General features: G+C 35.9%; 1 protein-coding gene across 6 annotated transcripts in view; it reads left to right on the top strand.

Moving 5' to 3' along the window:
• Positions 1 to 24887, top strand: part of AHI1 (Abelson helper integration site 1) — an 85743-nt gene that overhangs the window by 21648 nt on the left and 39208 nt on the right. For all 6 annotated transcript variants that reach the window (XM_077175352.1, XM_054629719.2, XM_077175355.1 and 3 more), the window contains 7 exons: positions 1865 to 2094; positions 3106 to 3209; positions 4009 to 4127; positions 7125 to 7255; positions 8539 to 8679; positions 10530 to 10732; positions 18269 to 18386. In XM_077175352.1, coding sequence (XP_077031467.1) covers positions 1865 to 2094; positions 3106 to 3209; positions 4009 to 4127; positions 7125 to 7255; positions 8539 to 8679; positions 10530 to 10732; positions 18269 to 18386 — 1046 coding nt within the window. The remainder of the gene's footprint in view (positions 1 to 1864; positions 2095 to 3105; positions 3210 to 4008; positions 4128 to 7124; positions 7256 to 8538; positions 8680 to 10529; positions 10733 to 18268; positions 18387 to 24887) is intronic.

Below are 24887 nucleotides of genomic sequence, written 5' to 3'. Positions count from 1 at the left end.
GTTCCTGGCGAAATTGCCATACTATAAATGCAATATTAAGTTTGCAAATTTGAACAATAGGCAGGAAATTGAAAGTTTAAGATTCAAGTTATGTGTGTAAATTTACCACACTGCATATATATGTACATTGGTGGTGTTCTTTTGGTTTTTTACACTAAGTAATTCAGCTTAAATTGCTGTAAATTAATTTTGAAACTGTTGTTTCTTAAATCCTCTACAATTACAGTGTACTTCCCTACAGTGTTAATGTTAAAATATTGATCTGCTCGGATTTAAGAACCAAAACCCTCAAAGCTGTAGATACATGTGGAAATATCACTGGGACAGTGTACAGTTTTATTGTGAACAACTTCATTGGTTTTCATTGAGCTTTTTAGGTTTTTTAAGCCCTTCAGACCCTATCTATTATTTCTGTTATGCAGCTCAGTAATGGTACAAGCAGTTGCATAATTGAAATGCCAGAGGAATTGTTAAATGATACGTTGTATGTGTGGAACTGTTTCAGGGTTTTTTTTTTTTTCTGCTTGTATGTGGGTATAAAAAGAGTGTGTTGAGAGTTCAGCACTTGTTTTTTTTCATTTGGGAGTGGATTATGTAAGAATGTTTTGTATTGAGATAAATATCAATTTTAGTCATTTATGTTGCCTATAAGAAGGCTGAGCTGTTCCTCAATTCTTGAATTTGTGGCAGCAAGTTGAAACTGGAGTGGTCTGCCTCCTTTTCTGTGTACTGCAGTCACTGTATGAGTTATTAGTTCCTGTATTTGTTGTGAGTTGCCTTCAGCTCCTTGAAAAGTCTCAATACCCCACTGCTTTAAAGTCATTATCAGTTTATTATTTGGATTATCTCATACTGAGTTCTAAGGTAACATGAAGGTAAATTAATGAATTTCTGTGAATTCTTCTTTATACAGTGTTCTGTGTTATCCTCAAGCCTTCCCAGGGTTTAGTCCCACATAATTTGTGAGCAATACATTTTTATTTTTTTAGATTAAAATCATTCTAAAAGATAGGTAAACTCCTTGTGACCTTTCTGCATCAAATTGCAGAATAATTGCTGTACTCTAAAGGGTTGCAATTTTGTAATTAAGTGACCTCTGAGTAAGCTTAGAATTCTTCATCAGCCACCAGATGTGGTTGCCTCACCAGAAGTGGGTGCCACTAAAACCATTCAATAACATTTTGTAACTGAATACTGTGTGTAATGTGCTGCTCACCTGTATTTAGTGATCTGGGTACTGTTTTATTCTTTGTGGTCTCATCTTTGGCTCACTTGCCATCAAATAGAAAACACTAACAAAAATCTGATTTTACATCTATGGTTGGAAAAGGATAGGAAGTAGATTAATAGTAGGAAGTGAATTTATGTGATGTAAACATCCTTGAGATCATGATCACTGTGTGGCTGGTAATTATTGTTCTAAAATTTTCTGGGATTGTATTTATATTTAGTGGCCCTATATGTTCCTTTATGGCTTTTCTTGTTGTAATATTGTTTTAAATGAATTATACCCCAGAAGAGCTTAATTTGGTTGTAACTCCTGAAAGAAATAAACCAATTCATTTCATGGAATTCTTTATGAGTATTTTAAAAGGAGAAATATATCCATTAAGTGAGTAAGTAGTAATTAATTTTCTTTGAAGACCAAATACTGTGTAAAGTAGTAAATTTTTCGTAATTCATGTTAGAAGGTGCCATGTTAAAGGATTAAATAGAGGTGGAATAAATTGGTGGGATAAACAGGTATTGTTAAGTGTTTGCAAGCATTTGCCTCTAGAACCAGTAGCCTAAAATATGGGCATCAGTTATATCTGTGTGTGTGACTGCTTTGTACAGTAGAAATTCTAACTTTGTTTCCTTTTAGAATGTGGAAGATAGAAATGAAGGCAGCGTCTGCAGTGAGAGTTTTCCCTCATCCTTCATTTGTCTACACTGCCAAGTACCACCCAGTTGCTGACTCGTTGGTTGTGACAGGATGTTACGACTCAGTGATTAGAATCTGGAATGCAAATGTGAAAGAAATCCATGGGCAACTGCTACAGGAGCTTGATGGCCATAAAAGTTTCATCAACACCCTTTGTTTTGATGCAGAAGGTATGTAGTTAATATTGCTTTTACAAATAGTTGTCTTTCCAATTGAAGACCATCTTGAGTCCTACTAGTTTACTTCATGGAGGCAGTGTGTTCTTCTTGGGAAGAAATTATTTACTGGGAGAATGCTGAGACACCGGGGCAGGTTGTCCAGAGAAATTGTGGATGTCCCTGAAGGTGTTCAAGGCCATGTTGATATGGGCTTTGTTCTAGTGGAAGGTGTCCCTCCCTATTTCAGGGAGGTCAGAACTAGATAATTTTTAAGGTCCCTTTCAACCCAAATCAATTGATAAAGAAAATGAGGTGGTAGTAATTAGATTGTGAGAATCTTAGCTCCAAACTAAAGTGGGAAGGGGATGAACTTTTCAATATTGACAGAGAATAGGAAACATGGAGAGAAAGGAACAGGGGTTGGACCATTGTGAGTCATATTAACTGGTGGGTTGACAACTGAAAGTGAAGGTTGTACTGAGATCTACTAGTGGAGCATGAGTTGAAGATGGGTGTAAGTTAAAGCTTGACTTTTTCTAGTATTAGTGACATTAATAGTTAGATGGTTCATTTTAGTCACTGGAGTAGGTACTAAAAAGAGAAAAGCTGTATTTTTATAAAGAATAAATATTTGTGTTTAAAGAACAAGTGTTGGGAAACACTGTTCTAGTTCAAGGTTCTCTTAATGAATGCATAAGTAAGCATTGAGCTATCATGTGAAGCTTGTTGAGCTGTAAATGCTCAGCAAGCATTTTTGCTGGTTTTAGAATACGAATAAAAATGAAAAAAATTAAAAACCTGTTCTGCACCTCAGTTATTTAATGTATATACTACATCCAGATTTATGGTATCAGGTGATGTCATGCAGTATGAGCAAAACACATTTGCAATGAGTATATTTTAGCAAAAGAGAGGGAAGAATGGGTATTTGCCTATTCACAAAGAGGAGAGAACAAAATATTGTTTATTTTCTGTATTATTGTTTTGTGGGTGGTATTTTACTCATAAGACATTATTTCTCAGGACACCACATGTTCTCAGGAGATAGTTCAGGACTAATAATAGTTTGGGATACACCTGTCAAAGGAAGTTCTCCACACCTTTTTCAACACTGGAAGGTCAATAAGGTAAAGAAGTTTCTTAACTAGCATTGTAATTTTTATGTGAACCATTCCAAATCTAGTAATCTGATTTGAATTAAATTTTTTTAATACATTACATTTTGTTTTAACTGCAGAGGTGTATTTTCTTTAACAATTGGTATAGAAGAACTGATACAATGTTCAGTGATTCACTGACTTAATTTTTTTAAATTGTTTTGCAACTTAATTGGGTTGGGCACTGGAACAGGCTCCCCAGGCAAGTGATCACACCACCAAGCCTGAGAAAATTCACGAGTATTTGGACTCCCAAGGTACATGGTGTGATTCTTGGGGCTGTCCTGTGTAGGGCCAGGAGTTTGTCTTTGATGTTCATAGTGGGGCCCTTGCAACTAAGGATATTCTAGAATTCTGTGATCCTGTATTTTTTTTTAATATATGCAAAACATGAAAATACTTGACACTGTATTAACAGGTAAATGCTTTGTTCTCTAGAGACAAAAATAAAATAGACCACTGGCTTTAAAAAACACATTTGTCCATACCTTAGAGCCCTGATGTTGAGTCAGCATTTCTGTCATCAGCTTAATTTTTTTAGAAATTCAGAAATTTGAAAATTCAGTCACAACAGAATCTGCCTCATGGTTGTAAAAAGTTGATGCCTCGGATGTAATGCTTTAATATAGGAACAAACTTCTCCCTAACGAAATAAAATGAATTGAGCAGAAAAATAGGAATGCAAGAGAAAAATGGACAGTAATGTGTTAACACATGAGTGTTAAACTACAAAGTTATATAATTTTCTTAATTTTCCGTCCTTCTGTAGGAAATAAAAGAAAATGATATTAAAGGAACACCAGTAAATCACTTGGAAGTGCATCCGAATGGAAGGCGTTTATTAATCCATGCCAAAGACAGTACCCTGAGAATTATGGATCTCAGAATGTTGGTATTTTTGGTGACTAATGTGTACTTCCTTTATGTTTTAAAATTTACATGGGGAAATAAAATACCACAAAGGTATTAGTTGTGTAGCTGGGGAGAAAAAAAATGTCCTAATAATCAAGGATAGAAATGTTAGGGTTAGGAAATTATTTCAAAACACTGCTGTGTTACATTTTGGGTGATATTGAGTAAGTCTTTTGGTGATATTGAGTAAGTCTTTTAGAATAGAATATCTAAAATTTCCTAGATTACTTGGGAGCCTAAACTGGCATGAAGAATACAATGTTAGTCTTCTAAAGATTGAAATCCCTTTTAAAATGCAATCTGGACATGAAAAGAACTTGGAAGTGGTAATATTTGGTAGTTTTGCATTTTTAAGACTCTGGGAAGGATATTTTGATGATGAAATGGAAATGGTTATCATCATAAATGCTAAAAAATGCAGTGATGTACCTATTATGGTTTATTAAGCAGGCTGTGAGATAGTTTTGCATTTTATGATGATTTTCTCATTTTTAATTGGTATAAGCATGAATTTTTAATGACAAACGAAAATAACAAGCAAGGAGATTATAGACTTGAGGTTGATTTTGGAGAACGACCAGTTCAACCCAACAATCAAATCACGACAGCATGCTAGTCAGAACTTTATACTATTTGTTTTTTAATATCTTGAAGGATGAAAATTTTACAGCTTCTGTGAGCAACATGTTCTAGTTGCTCACAGAAGTTGTACAGTGTGTTCATTCACCCTCAAAATAAAGTACTTTTTTCTTATTTTTAAACAGAATTATCTATATTTCAATTGATGTCCGTTCCCTCTTGTCCTTTCATTGGGTGGGAGTGAGCAGAGTCTCTCACCGATCACTTACATATGTAGATAAGATGCACTTGAACATTCTGTTCTGGAAAGTCACATTAAAGATATGAACAAGTTTTCTAAAGTGTTTCATCCTTAATTTCATAGGTTTCTTTCCGTCCCTCACCACACAGAAAATCCCTGGAGATATTTAAAAGATGTGTAGATGTGGCCCTTAGGTATATGGTGTAGTAGTGGATGGGACAGTGCTGTGTTAACAGTTGAAGTTAATGATCTGGAAGGTCATTTTGAAACTAAGCATTTCTGTTATTATACTGCATTGAATGTTGAGCTAGCTGAGGACTCTACTGCATTATGGTGCACGTTTCTCTTTTTCTGTAATTGATAAAATATAATGACCATGCTAGAAGCTGAACTATCCACTCAAAGGATGAAATTGCTGCATTAAGAGAGGTGAACCTGTCATTTTTTAGGCCAGTGTTCTTCTGTTGCTCCTCTTTCTAAAATGTGCAGAGTGTTTTATTTTGAGAGGGAAACATGGGCATGCCTATTAATCTTTAAGAAAGGGTTTAATACGGGGTGCAATTTCACAATTATTTTAAGCAAATTTATCCATGGGACGTACAATCTCCTGCAATCTCCCACACCTTTGGCTGTGTATTCCTAGCATTTCTTTTTTATCATTTCTAGAGATCTTCTGATCTGGGGTAAGTCAGATCAGTGAGCTGATCCGACTAAAAATTAGCCTACAAATACAAATGATTAATTTTCATTTTAATCAACTCTCTGATCAAATTTATCTGAAAGCTGCCCAAGAGAAGAAATGAGGGAGAGCCTGGGAAAATAAGGGTGGAGAGGACACCACCAGAACTTCTACTTTGACCACAGCCCACAGTTACATTAACTTTTAAGTCTATCAATAAACCACAGGGTCAGATACCCAGCAGTGATAATTTTACACGTCAGCATTAACTGTTCATTCCCTGCATGAGAAAAGAGGGGGTGGAGGTCACAGATGAACACAATTCACTTTGATTGACAGCTGGTTACTCTTAACTTTCCTCTTTCAACTTGCTTTTTTGATCTTTTTGGATAATACTGCTGTCCTGTCACTTAGGTATGTGATCAGGGATTTGGTTTTAGTTCAGCCCTCTCCTTAGGGTTTCATATGAAGGTTAGTTTTACATCTTGCAGGGCTCTTGTCATGACATCTCAGAGATACTATCTTTCTTATTCATACAGCTAAATCTCTTATTTGGGCTAATAAGGAGCTCTTATTTGAGCTAATATTGCTGTAGAATCATCTAGGGTATATTTTTTTGGAATATTGTTTGAAATAATTTTCCTGTAATATTAAATGCACTGTACTTCTCCAAGCATACTTTCATTGTTTTTGCAGTAACAAATGTGAATAGTGCTATCTTCTGTCCTTGAGGGCTATGGTGGCCTATTGCTGTTTTTCTTGCCTTAAATTTTGCATTGTAGTACTGCTGCTGGGTTCGTCTCCAAAGTTGAACTTTGATATCTTTTTCCAGGCTATGCCTCTTTCAAGCTGATTTATCTTCTTTCCATCCTTTTGTGGATTCTCTCTTACTTGATGCAAACAGACTTTGACAGTAGATCATTATTACCGTGCTGACCAATAGTGTTTCACTGAAAAAAGATTAGGATACCTAAGCTGAAAAATAATATCGAACATTTATAGTGAATCAGCATTTATGTGTGAAATTTGTTGATTCTACTGCTGGTTTCTGACCAAGGAGACTTTAGTCTGAAGAGCACTGCTGCATAGGTTTAATCATTCAAGCTCAAGAAGCATAATGAAAACCTTTCTAACAGAGCTTGGTGTAAGAGTGATAATTTCCCTGTTTTTTTGCAAAGCCCAGGATAGAGATAGTGCAAATTACTGCATCTCTATCTGTTGTCTAGATCTGAGGGTTTCCTTTTTCTACTGGAAGACAAGGATGTACATTTTTATCTCTACTGTCAGGTGCAGTATGAAGGTTGGGGAAAATAAAGGGTAAATAAATACTTCACTCTGCAAAAAGTGTGTGCTTGCATATCTATGTGGGATGCAAAGTGTACTGATTTTTCTGAGAAATAGAGGGGGAACAGAGAATTAAAAAGTTACATTGTCTATTCTGAATATATCTTCTATATTTGCAAACTTTCTTTAGCTTGGCGACAAAGAAATACGTAGGTGCCACAAATTACAGAGAAAAGATTCACAGCACCTTAACACCATGTGGTACGTTCCTGTTTTCAGGAAGTGAAGATGGAAAGGCTTATGTTTGGAATCCAGAAACAGGTAACTAATTATTTTATGGGCTTAAGCCAAATTGTCAAAGCTGAGGGGGAAAAGATTTTTTAAGGTTTATTGAAAGACTTTTGATATGGAATAAAACTTTGATAAGATGTTCTTAAATCCTGAAGCTTTAGCTCAGCCTTCTAAATCTCTGAGATTTAATTCTCTAGAGAAAATTAGTAGGGGTAACATTTGTAATATCCAGCATGACTGGAGCACCTGAGGCTCAGCTTTTTTTGTACTGCAGCTCTTTGCACGTGGTGAGGATCTTAAGATGGAATGCACAAAAATGTTTTAGGTCAGGTAAGTTTTTCTGTTGTGTTGTTTAGATTTGAGAATGAGGCTCTTGTGCCGAACTGCTTCATCTCTGTGGTGGGTGGTCAGAGACTGAATATTTTTGGTGTGTGGTATATAAAATATCACTGTGAATTAATCCCCAAGCCAAGGAGTTTAAAAATAGCTACCAAAATTTTTCTGAAAAGATGTGACAAAAATGTAGGGTAGAGTTTCTTGTACAGAAGGTAAAAGAGATGAAAATAAGAGCAGAAAGTAGCAGAATACCATTTTGGATTTGATGACATTATATTCTGTCTGTAATTTATATAGTATTTTAAAATAAAAAAAGTAAATATTTTGAAACTGGCAGATAACTAACAGTTCTGCTTTGAATTTCTTTCCATGTTACCAACTATGTTAACTTGGATCTCCGTCACTACATAATTTGCCTGAAAAATTTTTAAAAATTACAAAAATAAAAGGAAGGAGGAACTTTGTTATTTGTATGTTTTTATTGGATTTTGACTTTTGTTGCCACACTGTATTTGCATTTATAATGCCATCAGCTGAAGAGCTAATTTTATTTATATTTTTAATAATTCTGTCCTCAACTTTCACTCCTGTTTTCAGTGTTATATAGCTGAGATCCACAAGTAAGATGCCTATCTTTGTACAATGCAAGCACAAACAAATACTGTGGAACGCCACCTTTCCAGAACGTGCTTATCAGAACGAGAGAACTCATCTAACCTGGTGCATCCTCCTCTGGCATTTCCTGCAGCAATTGCAACAGCACTAACTTTTCTGACTTACTGAATAACTTAAAAGCTTGCAATATTTCCTTCGTCTTATGCCAAAATACAACTTTTCAGTCAGGAGATTGACTGAAGAACATTTATTTACAGTGGCAAACATTGTAGTAATACAAGATTTAACCAGCTGTTATTCTGCTGTATTGAAGGTTTCAAATATTTTTCCATGGCATTAATAAACTTACTTCACTTCTGCAGGAGATCAGGTGGCCATATATTCTGATCTCTCCTTCACATCTCCACTTCGTGATGTTGCCTTTCATCCACATGAACACATGGTGTCTTTCTGTGCCTTTGGTCAAAACCATCCAATACTTGTATACATTTATGATTATAAAGGTACAGTACAAATTTTCTTGATACTCACCTGTAAGTATTTTATTTTTAGAAGCAATTTGTTAGTATTTGTACTTCCTTTGAGAGGAAAGAAAACAGTCATTAGATGTTAATGCATATCTTTTTTTCTGGGAGATACCAAAACTGAATTTAACATGATCCTGCACTACCTGTTCTATGTGATGCTGCTTTAAGCAAGGGTTTTGGCCCAGCAAAAATCACCAGAGGTCCCTCAATTTTTTTGTGTTTCATACTGTGTGATTTTTGCAGCACTTTATCATATATAGGCAGCATTATATAAGAGCTCTTTTTGCAATATCAAGGTAGATTATGAATCCAGAAAATACAATTATTTGGAAAACCAATTAGTAGCTTAATTGGAATCTGAGTATCTTGTGCCAGCTATGTTGCAAAATAATGTTGAGGAGCTGTATAGAAATGAATGAGAGTGTATAGACTTCTGATAAGTAGCTGTTATAGCTGTGATGTCATTATGTCAGAGATACGTTTATTCCCCATGTTATATTGAAGAGAAGATAGTAATAAATGCTAACTTAGAATTTTTGGTATATGAAATAAAATTCAGATTGTCCTTCATAGGCTTTTTTGATAGTTGTGTTCATAAAAGGACATTTTCATCTAGGGAGTTAATGTGTTAATACGAATTATGCAGTATTTTTTTGTATTAATTATGTTTGCAGGGGACATACATCTGTAAAATTGGTCCTGTCTTTATGTACTGGCTTTTCAAGTAACATGTAGTAATAGGATTACTCATATGAAATCTCAGTGTAGGTTATCTGTTGAATTGGTTAACTTTTACTGAAACATTAAGTGGAATGACTTTGCAATCAATATTCAGTGCTATATTCAATTAAGATATTGGTATTGTAAAAAACAATATGATTTTTGGGGGTGAAGGGTTTCTTCAGAATTTTTTGATGAGAAGTGAGTCTAAAAAACTTAACATAGTAGTTTGAAATATGGGCATACACATTCAAAGACCACGCAGCACAGTCGTAGTTATTTGTGTCTTCTGACTGCCCAACTGCTAACAATGAGACTTTGCTGCATAGATTGTGGTCTTTTTTTTTGTATTATTGGTTACTATCTTTATGTTCCTTTTTTGGTTAAAAGCACTCTTTTTTCTTTCAGAAAATAGTCATACTGCCACAGTGTTGAAAGAGTTAAACATACAGTAATACTAATTTTAGTCACACAATTTTTAAGACTCTGACAGCATGTGTTTTAGATACACCAACAGTTTTATTAATGTCCTGGACAGAACTTCCATAAAGAATTCTTCTAACCTTTGTTGGCTTGAGACCATAGTACAAAAAATTGCAAAAGTCAACTTGTCAGTCATTGTGTCCTCTGCCTGGATAATATGTCTGCCAACTTATGAAGTACTGCTCAGGCATCATAAACTCACTTGAACTAGGCTGGAAAAAATGTGAAATGTCACCAGCTTGAACTCAGTGCAGGCTTTACAACTTTATTGCCTTTGAAAAATTCCTTTCTCTTCCCACTCTTTCCCCCCACCCAATCCCATATTTCTGGATGAGGAACACTATTGTTTATAAGCAATACAAAAATACTAGTTCTGTATGAGAGATTACTTAACCAAATAACTGAAAGTGTGATGTTGTGATCAGAAGAGTTAGGGGGAAAATGGGGTAGTAAGGGGAAATTTTCATGTCACTTTCAGGTTTTCCCTATAGTACTGTTGGTACAGTTTTTGATGGTATTTGACTGAAGACATGGCTGGCAAAATGACTGTGATCCTTCCATTTTTTTGTTCCCATGGCAATGTAAGGCTTCACCTGAGACATTAATATTGGTTATTTCTACAGTTGCTCAACAGGAAGCTGAACTTGTAAGAGATCTTAGTTCATCACTTACCACAGCTGCACCAAGGGGGCCACACTTCATTGGCAGTTTTTCTGAAATTCCTGTCCAAAAAAACTCAGTGATGTCTCCAGCAGATCAGTTTGTCAGTGTTGCAAGAGCATCAATGAGAATGCAGAAGGTGAAACAAAAACTTGATTCTGTTACGGTAAGTCAAATTTAATTACTTTCAGAAGTATATAGTCTTCCCATATTCTGGAACTGGTATACTTAAAAAAGCACATATGTATTGTCATGGCATCTGGTCTTTAGAAATGAATACATCTGTCAATTATACTAATGCAGCTGTAAGTAGCTCTTAAGAGCAATCATAAAAAAACCTAATTCCATTTTTCAAGTACTGATGACAAGGGATTTTTTTTTTTGTGCTAGTGCCTATTGCTGTTTGTCCATTTATGTAAAACCAGGGATCCATAGATCATTATGGTTGAGATTCCTATCCGCCTTAAAAACTGTATGTGGCATAAATGGTAGGGGTTTTAGGGAGCTGCAGGGCAGAGAGAAGAGGATGTCCTATGCTGGGCACAGTTGTTTCAAGCCAGCTCATTGAAGGGCAGTATGGAGCAACTGCACAACTGAAACTGGAACCAGACAGAATATGGCACCTCTGAGAAGACAGACTTAAGAAAGGTCAGAACCTACTAGAGACAGGAAACACCACAGCAGAGGAGAAATGCTAAGGAAAACGTGTCAGGGGGTGCAAGTGAAGATACAGGAAGAGGGATGCGAGGAGTGATCTGAAAGAAGACACAGAAGGAGGCAGGAAGGTGATGCAAGAGACTCAAAACAATGCAGAAATGGAAGTACTAGGGAAATAACAGAGTAGGCTTGAAGGGAAATACAGGAGATACACGAGGACATGCAAAAGAAAACACAGATGATGGTACATCTCTGACTGTGTTGCAAACAATGGAAGAATCCATGTTGGACAGGTGCAATCCCCAAGGATGTTGGGTGGTGGAGGATCCATATTAAGCAGTTGAAAAGAGCAAGAAAAAAGAAGAGTCAAAAAGAGGAAGTCACTATGCACTAGTCTCACTCTACTGCCCCACACTTCCACTGCTTTTCCAAGGGGACTGAGTGTAATGTAATGTCAAAATTAAGGAGACTGGGGATTAGAAAGGAGAAAAAAGAGGTGCCTGAAGTGGAGACAGACAAAAAGGGATGAAAAGTGTTTTCTTTGGCTGGGTGTTTTACTATTTGTCTTGTTTCTCAATACTCAAATTGGTAATTAAAGCTTTTGTAATTGGCAATAAATTTAATTAAGTTAAATTCCCCAACTTGAGACAATTTTGCATGCAACAAGGATGCAGAATGTTCCTGAATAGCACTGTGAAGTTATAATTACTTTTCACAATGACATGAACCACATTTGAGTTTGCATTTACTGGTTTTCATTTTGAAGTACTGTTGAGTGCATGTAGATTTTTTTTAATGTAGTTTTAGGTTTTGTCTGCATTAATAAGTAGTGAATCACAAAAGAAGCAGATGAGTAGATGAAAGTTGTTGTTCCTGGGGTTGCTGTAACTACTGTCATCATGCTTTAGGGGTTTTACTTTGGATTAGATTTATTCTGGTTCCTTGGCTTTGGCATCCCCATTAGGCCTGAACTTTGAAACTGTCTGGAAGAAAGCTATCCCATAGACCTTCACACAGACCACAGATTTCTGAACCGTGAACTCCCAGTGAACCCCTTCATGAAACAGCACACGATAGCTCTCATGGATAACACTAGTATGCTGCTTCTACCTTTCAATTACATGTGGCCTGACACAAGGTAGCAAACCTCGTTTCTACTTTCTGCTCATTCTGGTCTGCTCACCTACAAAGGGAGTGCTGGTGCTGTCAAGTTGTTTATCAGAGAAAGGCACAACATGGAGAGAATGGAGCATGTAGCCTTGTGTCTGGGACAAGTATTCCAGGAAGATAGTCCAGGATAAATTTTTACTGTTCTGGATGTCTGGCCATATGAAGAAAATGATGGGGTTAGAGAATTTATGAGAGCCTTTATCATTGCAACTCTTTAGTCCCAGATTAACCAGTAGTTCTGGACTGTGGAAGACAAATCTGGTTTAGCAGAAGCATCTACAAGTTCCATGTTCCTGTGTGACTAGATAAAATAGATAAGCCTACAACTGTGTTTGAAAGAATAACTTTCAGCCACTGGAGTTTTGTAACACTAGATTTCCATTGACTAGTTTGGGATGAGTAAGTCCACTGTGAGCAGAGTAATGATCAGTGTTTTTGACAGCATCCTCCAAGCCCCCTACCCATGTGGGAGATGTCCAAAAATTCATCAGTCTTCTCCCTGTGTGAGTTTCCAGACAGTACAGGATGGTGGTTGAAAGAATGCACATCCAGTTTGATATTGGTCACCTAGTAGTAGTGATTATGAACACTGAGAGTGCTTCCTTGCAGGACTTTATGACCCACTGAGATATGGGGGAGGAGATTTCTTTGAAAGGAGTCTTGATGCTAATCTTTTCAGTGATCCAACATGAGACTCCGATGACAGCGGTAGATACTTTTCAAGCAGGGATGGGATAATTTATTGCATGTGGCTGCAGTATTGCCTGCCTGATTATCACATTTTGGACAGCCCCAGAGTAAAATATACAACATAAAACTTCAAATTTCTATTATTTTGTGATTGGGAATTAGTTTTTAATGTGTATGCAATTCCCTTTCCCATATGAAAAATGATGCATGTATGTAAGTACTCGCTTTGGTGGAAGGCTTATCAGAGTTGCACACTCACATGAATGGTTTGCTAAAGCATTTGTCAAAGTAAAACTCTTAAAAGTTGCCACTCAGCCACATGTGTGAGAACGTGCTAATATTTCTGGGAACAGACGAGTGAAAATGGAGAAAGACGAAACCACACGTAGGGCGACTTGCTGCACTGTGGTTGAGTTGGAACATTAAAAATCCAAATGAGAACACAGGTGTGTTACCTTGTATGTACTTCACAGAATCATAGAATATGTTGAGTTGGAAGGAACCTCCAGAGATCAAGTCCACCTCCTGGCACTGCACAGCACCAACCCCGAGTCACACCATGTGCCCAAGAACATTGTGCAGACACTTCCAGAACTCTGTCAGGCTGGTGATGTGACCACTTCTCCAGGAAGCCTGTTCCAGTGCCCAACCACCCTCTGAGTGAAAAAATTTTTCCTCATATTCAACCTAAACTTCCCCTGACACAACTTGAGGCCATTCCCTTGGGCCCTGTCACTGGCCACCACAGAGAAGAGATCAGTGTCTGCACCTTCTCTTCCCCTCATGAGGAGCCTGTAACTGCACTGAGGTCTCCCCTTCTCAGGCTGAACAGACCAAGTGACCTCAGCCACTCCTGGTACAGCTTCTCCTCCTGGCCCTTCACCATCTTTGTTTCTGTCCTTTGGACACTCTAATAGTTTAATGTCTTTCTTATGTTGTGGCACCTGAAACTGCACAAGGCATTCAAGGTGAGGCCACCCCAGTGCAGAGTAATCCTGGTCTTTGGGTCATGTTTGCATGCCCTTGTGACAGACATGCGGGAAGTAGCATGTTGGGACAAGCATGGTGGCAGCACACCTTGTAGACCTGGCCTAAGGTCACACCTGGAGTCATGTTTTATGAGACAAATGTGCTGGAACAGACAAATAGCAAATCTGCCAATGTGGGTGTCTCTGGTTTTCACATGTGTCAACATAACAGCATACTGAATTTAAAACTTACTTCAGAACTTTAAAACTTAACAGCTACTGGATTTAAAGCTAACTTTAAAGTGTAGAGTTTAGAGTTCTGTGACTTAGATATGGATTGGAAAATGTACTGTCAATACATTATGTTCGGTTTAAGCTAGATAGAGAGTACTCTGATCCCGTATAAGATTGGCGTTCTTTGTCTTATGACCATGCCCCCTTTCCAGGTCCTGTTAGAACCAATATTTTTTTTTATTTCTGTTTTTCTTCTTTTTACCTAACCATGAACCTTAAGAAATTATGAAGTTTCTTCTTTTCTGCAGCATTGCCATTCTTAGCCCAGAAATTAGAACCAAGAGTTGATTATTGTGCTAAAGCTTTAGCAATTCACATAAGCTAAGACATTTTGATACAAATGTAAAAATTAATTTCTGTATGAAACCAGAATGCAGAATTAGCTTCATTTCCAAATAGAGAAATTACAGAGTAGTGAATCTTTGCAGCAGTTATTTGTCTTTACCTCAAGGAACTAATACTAATGCATGATTCTGTTAATGGAAGTTTTTGATAGGAAAACATTTAACTCATCTCTGGCTCTTGGAACTGCTTATAAGAGTTTTTCATTCAATGTTACTATTTGTTTTTTTAGTTTCCCTTCCATCTAGCAGTAAAAAAAAAACAGTTTGTAACTGTCCATAACAAGGGGATGAGATATGTTGTGTAGGTATGGAGAGAAGAGCTTTCTTTGAAGGTGTAGTATTCTAGCTCTGAAATTCGCCTTTTAGATGTCTGACACCTTTGTGGCATTTACAAATAGCATCTGTAAATACTCTGTAGTACTAGTCTTGGAATCAATTACATGTTGGCTGCTTTATCTCTCAATACATGCTTTTGCCACATTGTCAAGTCTTAGAGCATTCTATTTTTTGTCTCATGCAATTCACTTTTAATGTGAAAACTAGTTTCACTGAAAGTGTGTATTTGCATAATTTGCATAGAGCTGCCCTAACACAGAAAAGAAAATGCAAATCATCTTTCTTTAAGCCTGGCAAAAATTACATAGGTTTCTTTATTGTGATGGAAACAATAAGAATGTTTTAACTCTTAGTTTTACTCAATCTTCAGTAGTAGTAAACTGTGTCTCTGATAAAGCTGTGGTTCATGCATGAAGAAAGCAGAGCCTGTTGTGAAAAATAAGTAAATTCATGGTTGGCTATCTTAGCCAGCTTTGCTCTTTGTTGTGAAGATATTTAGCAATGATTTCCCACAGCCTGTATTTAAAAAAAAAGTAATTTTGTTCTGTGAATAGTCTTATGTCTGCCTGTTGTAGGAGAATTATTTTTCATAGAATAGGGTACTTCACCTGGAAGCAGTTGTGCTTGAATCACAATTCCTCACTTATTAGGTGAGTGCTTCCCATTTCTGTTACAATGTTGTGACTTTTTTTTCCTCCTTGGGCCTCTTAGAGATTTAAATAATACTTAAGAGCTAGTGGCAGAAAGGTCATTAAAGCTCTGCTTTGGATGGGCAGTCTTTTATTGCTCACCTGAATTCAGCTTCACTGCCATCAAGAGGAGGTATAAATCACTTCCTGTAAGACTACTTAAAACTTAATTTTTAATATCTCTTTTATTAAAAAGGTTTTCCTCTTGTTTTTAAGGCCTTGGACAGAAAGGAAGTACTCTAATGGAACTTAGGCTGCGTTTTAGAAGAGGTGATTTTCTTAAATCCTCAGGACTGCACATTCAGCCCTCTCTTCTGTGTGTCTTGTTGCATTTGATTTCAAAGCACACTATTTGGCACGTATAGTGAGAGTGTTTGCATAATACAGCAGGAAAATAAAGAGAAGTGAATTAAGTGTTGTACAGGAATAATTTACATAGAGTTCCAAATCCCTGATATAATTTGTTCAAGGACCAGAATCAAGACAAGCTTAGCTTCATAATTCTTCCTTCCAGGATGAACTGGGGAGGCATCTATTAAGTGTTAGTTTTCAATAGTTTGTTCTGTCCTGTTAAACTTGATTTCCAAAGGCCAGTATATTCAACCTGTCTTCATTTCCTGGTGTTATCTGAAATCTAACTTTTGATAGTAAATTTGAAAGAGAGTTCCATTAAAGTATTTGATTGGAAAGCCTCTGTTTGTCTTGTGGTGTAGTGTGCCCTTAGCAAGAAATTCATGCAAAGGGGAGATCTTCTCATTTATCTAGGGAAAAAGGCTCTCCCTAGAGTTTACAGTGGATTAAAGAAGATGAAATACTGGAAGCTGAGATCAAAACATTTGCAGAACAGATTATTTTTTCTGTGTTTGAGTAAATATGTAAGCTAATGGCTTTCCACCATTCTTTTGTATAAGAGAAAACTTTATATTAATGAACCTTGCTTGCATATGTAAATGTAAGAAAAGCAGATTGATTTTATTGTTGCAGTTGTTCAGAAAAACAGGCCTCCATTCTGATAACATTTCCCAGCTACTGCTTACTAGCATTCATTTGAATTTGTACACTGTGGTAAAATCTAGTAGGTTTAATGCTTTTTTGAAATCATGTTCAATGAATTAATCTGATTTCTATCTTACTTTTCTTTCTGTTAGCTTTGGAGTATAGTCATTACAGTTGTGCACTTTTGCTGCAAGATTGCTTGTTAGTCAAAGATAATTTTTGCTATAAACTATCCACATTAGAATGAAATCCATATTCCTGCACAAAAACTAGACACATTAAGATGGTCAGGTGTAGTGGTGCAGAGGATTGGGTGGCAGATACCCTCTGGCCCAGTCAAGTAATTCAACACACATTTTTATTGCTAAATTACCTACATTTCAGGTAATTTGCCAATACCCAAATAGTGTGCATTATTGAATTGAATAATAATTATTGAATTACAGAAAGAATAGTTATATAAAATAGGTCATTTTTGAGATAGTTAAACCCAAGTGAATCGGTGAGTGTCTCCTTTCTTTAAACAGAATTTACAATGCAGTAGTTTGAAAATTTGCAAGATATCACTGGCCCACCACTTATGTTTAAGGTTCTGATCTAGAGTTTAGATTAGATTTTAGTTGGATTGAGTAACCATATGCTTTTATTCTATATGATGAAATAGGCTTGACTTTTAAAAGGGTCAAGAATTATGTTATGTAAATAACTCTCATTAATTTTAGTGTATGAATACCTTGCTTGAGGAAAGCTACAAATATTTTATTCAAGGCCTGTTTTTCTTCTGCCTTGGCTTTAGTGTACTAAGGCAATGAAAATATATTTAACAAACAGTAAAATTCTCAGTTGGATCAACCAAAAACTTGAGATCATTAATTTTTTTTTTCATAGACTGTATTGGATAATATTACAAGAGTAAAGTTTGGGAAGGGCTTTTGTTTTGTAATAGTTGTATGTGTGTGTATGTATATATATATAAAGTCCATAGGAAAATGGATTTTAACTACATTATCTTTGTTGCTATGGAGATTAGGACTGGAATTATATTATGTGTGATTTACATGTAGGAAGTGCCTGGGATTTTAGTGTTTATTGCTTTACAGAAATCAGTTCTGGGCTAGGATTGGTTTAAGATTTTTTTTCATATAGTGGTGAGTATCTCTTCATGGATGTAGTGTAGTTTGAGTACTCAAAAATGAGAAATTATTTTACACTTATAAGTTTATGAGCATATACACGTCTTATGCTTATACACGAAGATGCAACAAAATGCTGGTTCAGACAATTCTGTTTCACTGTTTGCACTGCTTGAGAGTTAGTATTCATATATAAACACACAATTGAGTTTGTTGCTGTGCCAGTAATTTTTCCCAGTCTGTATGTCCAAATACTAAGAAAAAATAAATATTGAAGTTGTTAGTCTTCGTCGACTTGAGCTTTAATTTTTTTTCCTGGAATTTAATAGTTATTCATAGTAAACACATATTTCTCTTCTAGCTATTGCATCAGTAAGTGACCTAGGAAATTACACTTCACTTTCTGATTTGTCTTCCTATTACAGGCAAACTCAAATCTCTTGCTTCCTGCACCATCATCTCTGTCACCGCACTCCAAGCTAAGGCTGTCGGGTGCTCTGAGTCTTCCACTGAATCCTCTGTATTCTTTCACTGCTGAAAGTGGTAAGTTTCTTTATTTCTTCACTTTTTGTACAGAAGGGGTGATAACTTCTATGAGGATTTTTTTATTTTCTGCCTTTAAAAATTTTGCTGTGCAGCTCTTTCAGGGACTAACCCAGTTTTGTTATATGTGATACTGTTTAAGTCCAATGTGATATAGTCCAATGCTGATGCATGTTTCTTTGTAAAATTTTTCTTTATATAAGCTGTACACCTATTTATTAGTGCTGTAAATTCATAGAAGAGGATGAGATTGCCAAATTTTCTTAATTTAATATTTTGATAATATTTTAATGCTTACTGAAGTATCTTAAACACGGGCACTCAAAAAGAATAGAATTTAAAAGCATATATACTACTACAAAACCTTACTGCTTGATAGTCTATTTGCAGTTGTTTTTTAATCTATTTATAGATTTTTTTTTCCTAAAGATGTTTTATATTGAAAGATTTGGAGAAAAAGGTAAGCAATGCAATTATGTACATTTGTGATGCTTACTTTGCTAGTAATATCTGTTTCATTGATAATCACAGTATTTAATAACAATTTATATTTCATGCCATTTTTTTTGGGCACCTGTAAAATAAGACAGAAAATTGGCACCTTAATTTCAAAGTGTTTTTGTTTTGTATCCTTGAGAGGAGTAAAAAGAATTCCAGAGGGAGGGTGGAATATATAATGAAATAAAAACACGTAATAGAGATTTAAAATGTAGATAGTAAAGATAGGAATAATCTCTATAATTATATAGAATTATCTCCTAAAGGCAGACAATTTTTTTCGCAAATGAAGTTATGATTACTTTTTCTGAGCAGCTGGGGAAATGGTCCTTAGCATGGTCTAAAAGATGGACCCCTAGTCTGAGAATCACTTTTAGTCACTAATTCACAATGCAAATGGCCATACACCAATTAACTTCAGTATTTTTATTGTCTACCTAAACAAAAGAGCTTGGAGCCATAATAATATTCATCTGTTGCTAATGGTTGCATGTTATTTCCACTGTGTGTAAATCTCACAGAGGCAGTAGAACACATATGCTTACATATTGTGAATACTTAATGTAAGTGGACTAACCCTTTGAAGAACAAGAACGTATGCTTTTAAGTTGTTCTACATGGCTATTCCTAGTATTGCTCAAACCAAGAAATTTTATTTTCTTGAATTTTACTTTATGCAGAAGCACAGATAAAAATGTTGATGGGGACTTCCTAAGTAGCATGAGGGAACATAGGTGTATGTTATAGCTGTGTATGAACACTCTCAGTGTTTTTGTTTCCAGAGCTGATTTATACTTCCAAGATGATCCACAGGTCCAGGAAAGTATTTATACCAGGGAAGCATAGTAAAATAGGAAATATAGTAAAGAAGAAGCCATGCGAACAGGAAGATTTTTAAGGGAAAGCAACCATAAAAATACTAATGGGCCACAAGTAAAACAGGTTTTTCTGTAAGAAAATGTTTTAAAATTGTGAATTACTTCTCTGTCGTTTTGTGGGCCTCCGGGTTGTTCTATTGTGGTAGACTTGTTTTCAGTAAGACATGAAAAAGATTTACTTATCTATTTCATCATACCCCATTGGTTATAAACTGTGAAGATAAGTGCTGGTGTTCACAGGTCCTAACTGCCAGATAAATTTTGCTTTTGAATAATAGATAATCTGTACTTAAATGTTTCTATTGATTTATTGATTGTGCTGTGAGGACAGAACCTTTATTTTCTGTGTTGGTTTTATATACAAAATATATTTTCATTTTGTACTTATTTTAATTGGGATGTTGCATTGTTAACAATTGCCTGTACTAGAGATCCAGCAGATGGTTCCATATTCCTGAAGGTTATGTTGACAGTTCAGTTCTGTCACCCTTTACTGTGCATTTAGTGCTTCTTAAAGCAAAATGCAGAATTCCCATTTACACGTGTAAAGCTCTGTTAGCAGTATATTTAACCACTCAACTGGTGTATGTGCATGCTCAAATAGTTTGGTAAGGAGGTAGCTGATATGTTGTAGTATGGGGAGTGTAGCAGCCTGAATATATGCAGCCCTTTCTTTTTAAAAGACAGTTTAATTGTCTCAGTCTTGCCTGAGGTAGGAAGCAGTGGAAAAGCAGTGTTTCTATCTATGTGCTATATGGGCAGTAGCAGTACTACAGCAGATCTTTCCTGACATTTAAATCTTTTCATATCCAGATACATTTGCAGAATTAGCTATTTGTGACTTTGTAATATAATACTTCAAATAAAAATAATATTCACTGCTATGGCTTTTAAACATGTGTGTTCATTTTGACAAATGGGTTCTGTATACCTTGACATATCATGTGTTTTGGCTTTTCTTCAAGTGCATAATTTCACAGATTTATAGATTTTAACAAAGCCCCAGCCTTATTCTGCTATTTATTCTATTTCCCCACTTCCTTCAAGAATAGTTAGCTCATGGATGCCAAGGCAGGACTGCCTTTGTTTCCAACCAGTTTGCTCTAAATGAAGTAATTAATTGTTTAATTATCTGATAGAAAGCTTCAGTATCTTTCTCAATGACAGAATATTCTTTATGTGAGATGAGTAAAGACAAGATCATGATATTATTGACCATGGAGCCCAACCCTCCTCCTTAAAGTGGACTCACCTAGAGCTCAGTGACTGTATCCATTTGGGTTTTGAATATCTCTAAGGATGGAGACTCTAAAACATCTCTGGACAACCTATCACAATATTTGACTGTTCTCACATGAAGGGATTTTTAATTATGTTTAAATTATATTTTGTATATTTCAGTCTGCTTTGGTACATGGGATTATTTCTCCCCTAGTTCAGGACTTGGCATTTCCCATTGTTGAGCTTCCAGAGGTTCTTGTTGGCCCATTTGTGTGCATTGTCAAGGCACCTCTGAATGGCAGCATGTTCCTCTGCTGTATCAGCTCCTCCTCCCAGATTTTTATTATCTGCAAATTCATTGAGGATGCACTTGGTCCTGTCATCCAGGTCATTAAAGGAGAAGTTCAAGTGTGGACACCAGTACTGACCTGTGGAGTGCACCACTGGTCTAAAGTCTCCAGTTATGTTCCATGTGAGTGGTTACAAGCCTCTAAACTCTCCAACTCAGCCAACTTCCAGTCTGCTGCACTGTCTGTTTTACACAGTGCACACCTGAGCTGTTCATCTGTGGGAATGTTATGGGGGACAGTGTTGAAAGTCTTGCCAAATGCAAAGTTAACAACACCTACTGCTTTCCCATTGATTCTGTGCAGTGCTGTGCAAGAGAGAGTTTGGTCAAGAGCATGGTTAGAATTACTAGAAAAACATAATTAATTTTGTCAAATAGTAATTAGCAAATAAGAGCCACAAAGCAAGTACAACATGGATCCACTTATTTTTATGCGTTACATATAAAGCACTTCATTAGAGACATTTCATCAGATTTAACAGAATTAGTTAAAAAAAATGTGTGTTGTGTGCCCTCCTCTCACATTGTTTTAAATTTGAGGGAAAGGCATGGAACTTAGGTTTTCTTACTGTCTGTCATGACGGCCTGTTTGCTGAATGTTTTCATCAGGATTGTGACTCATTTTACCACATCAGAATAATTTTTGTGTCTGCCTCAGTATAGTTGTACCTGTGCTCATAACAATGTCAGTAACTTTGAAAAGTCAGCTAGATGTTTGTCTTTGGAGAAAGTCATCCCCTTTGGGTTTTACATTTGTAGTTTAGATTCACAAAGTCTTATGGGTGTTTAGTACTTTAAGGAATCTGTCCCTAGAGGTATGTAATATTTAAGGTTGCTGAACTTCTTTTCTTCTTCCTTTGCTTTCCTTTTTTTTTTTTTTCTTCCTTGGTAATGCAATTTGATTGAGATCTGTCTTTGATAGTCAGAATTGAGGTTTTACCTTGCCTGTGCTGTATGGCCCTGGCTATGCTCATGCTTAGTGCCAGTTTTATCATACCTAGCCTGTAGTGCTGTTCTGCAGCACTATATTGTAGCATTATCCAGAACTTTGTCTTAAACATTCCTGTCTCTTTCTTCTCATATCCTCCTCTTTCATAACTTCTTCCAGGATGACCCATTTCCTAGTTGTTATTTTTTTAACAAATAGAGAAGTCACAAAAACTCCAGATTTTCAATTGCTCATTCTAGCTCACAGACATTAAAATCCCCTCTGGAAAATTCTGTTTGCCTTTCCTCCTTAAGACTGAGTATCTTTGGACAGTGAAATCACCTTCCTATGACACACTGTTTTGGAGGTCTGTGGCATGCCATGAAAGAAATATCTGGCATCTTTGGGCTTTATTCAACAGTGATTCTTCAGTAACTACCATAATGTTCAGGACATGCTTTCTAAAATAAGTTTTAGGTTTCAAGTCATTGTAATTAACAGTGACCCTAATTGTTAATTATGTGGGAGATTGAAGCTTGACTATAAATACTACACAGATCTGTTCACTGAAATTTGGACTTCAATAAAACCAGTTAATTAAACTTGCTCTTAAAAATTAATTACGTATGTGCTAGAAACGTGATGGTTCTTGTATCTTTAAAGAAAATCTCAAAAACAAAAAACACAACATTTTGGCAGGGTTGAGAACAATTAGAAATTTTCTCTCCATTAACACAACTGACAGTCAAAGGTGTTTTCCACCTATATAAAGGGAAAGCTTCAAAACACTCTTTATTGCTCTCTAAAAAAATTAACAAAACTGACTTCATATTTAAGTTCTCTGTAACATTTGATAGACTATTTAAAACTGCTTCTTTCAATCCCAAGCAGATGGTGAAATAGATTTCTACATAAAGATATCAGAAATATTAATGCATCAGTTAAATGTTCTTAAAATACATTTTTTATTCTTGGGGTTTTTTTTAGAATCAGAAAAAGGAGGTACAATTTTGCTGCACTAAGTAGCAAAATGCACATTGTGCAGAGATGCTGCAGAAATACATGTCAAAAGTTGCAGTCTCATAAGTATGTTAAGTCATTGATCCCCCCCAATATTTCATACTTTCTCCCCAACTCTGTAACATCTATCCTTCAGTACTGCAACAGCCCTGAAGGAATTGGATGGGCTTGTTTGGGTTTTTTGGTGGCTATATGCCTTTCACATAATTTTTTGCCAATCAAGGAAGAATGTCTGCAGAAAGCTTGTTCAGTGTAACCTTATTCTTTTCATCTCTTACTGAGAAACTCTTAGGGGAAATAAGGCTTACACAAGGTGTAATTGAACATGTATCAAATGAACAATTCAATTCAATTTTGTTAGTCTAATAACTTATTTTTTCTAATTTTAGAATAATCATCAACAAAATATTCCAAACAGATACTAAAAAACAACAAGAGTATATATTATTAGAAGAGTGCATGTATGTGAACTCTAGAGTCCAAGTATAAGATGAAGTACAGTATTTGTAGTACCTCATGAAAGAGGTGATTGAAAGACAGGAGATGACTAAAAGAAGCCATGTGGTACAGGTGGCACCATTGCCATCTTCCCTGCACTACTGTGCTGAAAATATGTAATTTTAGGGTGGGGGAATATTTTTGTTTAGAGGGAGTGCCCTTTGGAGAAATCTGTTACTGGGATCCAGTCCATGCAGGCAAATTGAATGGCACATGGATCACTGAAAACATACTTTTTTTGTTCCTAGCATATTAGTGTTAATACTGTATTTTAACATAGGAGTGAAATATCTTCCTATCCAGTTTTTAAGAGAAATATCTTGAGTATGTGTAAAAGACTTCTTGCCAAGAATATAAACACAAGAAAAGAACTCAATTTTGTTTTGAAAGAATATTGGGTATATCTTTTCCTTGTTGAATTGTAATGTATGCTGCTCATTAGCTTGCCCAGCAGCTTCATTTAGATTTTCTGTGATGGTGAAAGCAATTAAGCTAGCAGGGCTGCACAGATCAGAGCTATGGAAATGCTGTAGCAATTTGTCATAATGTCTAAGTTCCATTGACATTTTTCTTTTTATCCCCACATCTTCTTAAAATTGGGGCAGAAATGTTATGGTGAAGAGAACCAAATACACACCTAAAAATAGTTCAGAACCCACACTATTAATTGAAAGTGGTGTGAGTGTGGTACAATCTGCTATAGGTCATTATAGGGAACTAACTTTATTTTTTATTTATGAAAAAACTTACAAAAGGGAAGTAGGTAATGTATAATAATTTCACAAAGTTTCTCAATTTCATTAGCGTTGGTGAATCTGCAGGCCTTTTTTTGTGTTATTGATTGAGAAAATAATGAAGTGATGTTATGAGGCCTGTGCAAAATTGTTTAGTAGCCTTTTCATTGTTTGCCTGATCTGTTTATCTTTTCCGTTCATTCTTACTAATATTTCTCCCTCCCTCTTCTACAGAGGAAGAAATGCAAGTTCCCCCTTCACTAAGGGATATTCCTAGTGGCCTTGATCAGACAGTCCTGTGGGCAAAATATGTTTTGGTAGCACTCTGCTACCCATGGAGTCTGGGGCTGAACAGAAGTGCAGAACACTTTCAGT

Source organism: Agelaius phoeniceus, chromosome 3 (genome assembly GCF_051311805.1).
Source record: "Agelaius phoeniceus isolate bAgePho1 chromosome 3, bAgePho1.hap1, whole genome shotgun sequence".
Lineage (NCBI taxonomy): Eukaryota > Metazoa > Chordata > Aves > Passeriformes > Icteridae > Agelaius > Agelaius phoeniceus.
The sequence above is the reverse complement of the archived record's forward strand: the minus strand, read 5'-3'. Positions and strand labels throughout refer to the sequence as shown.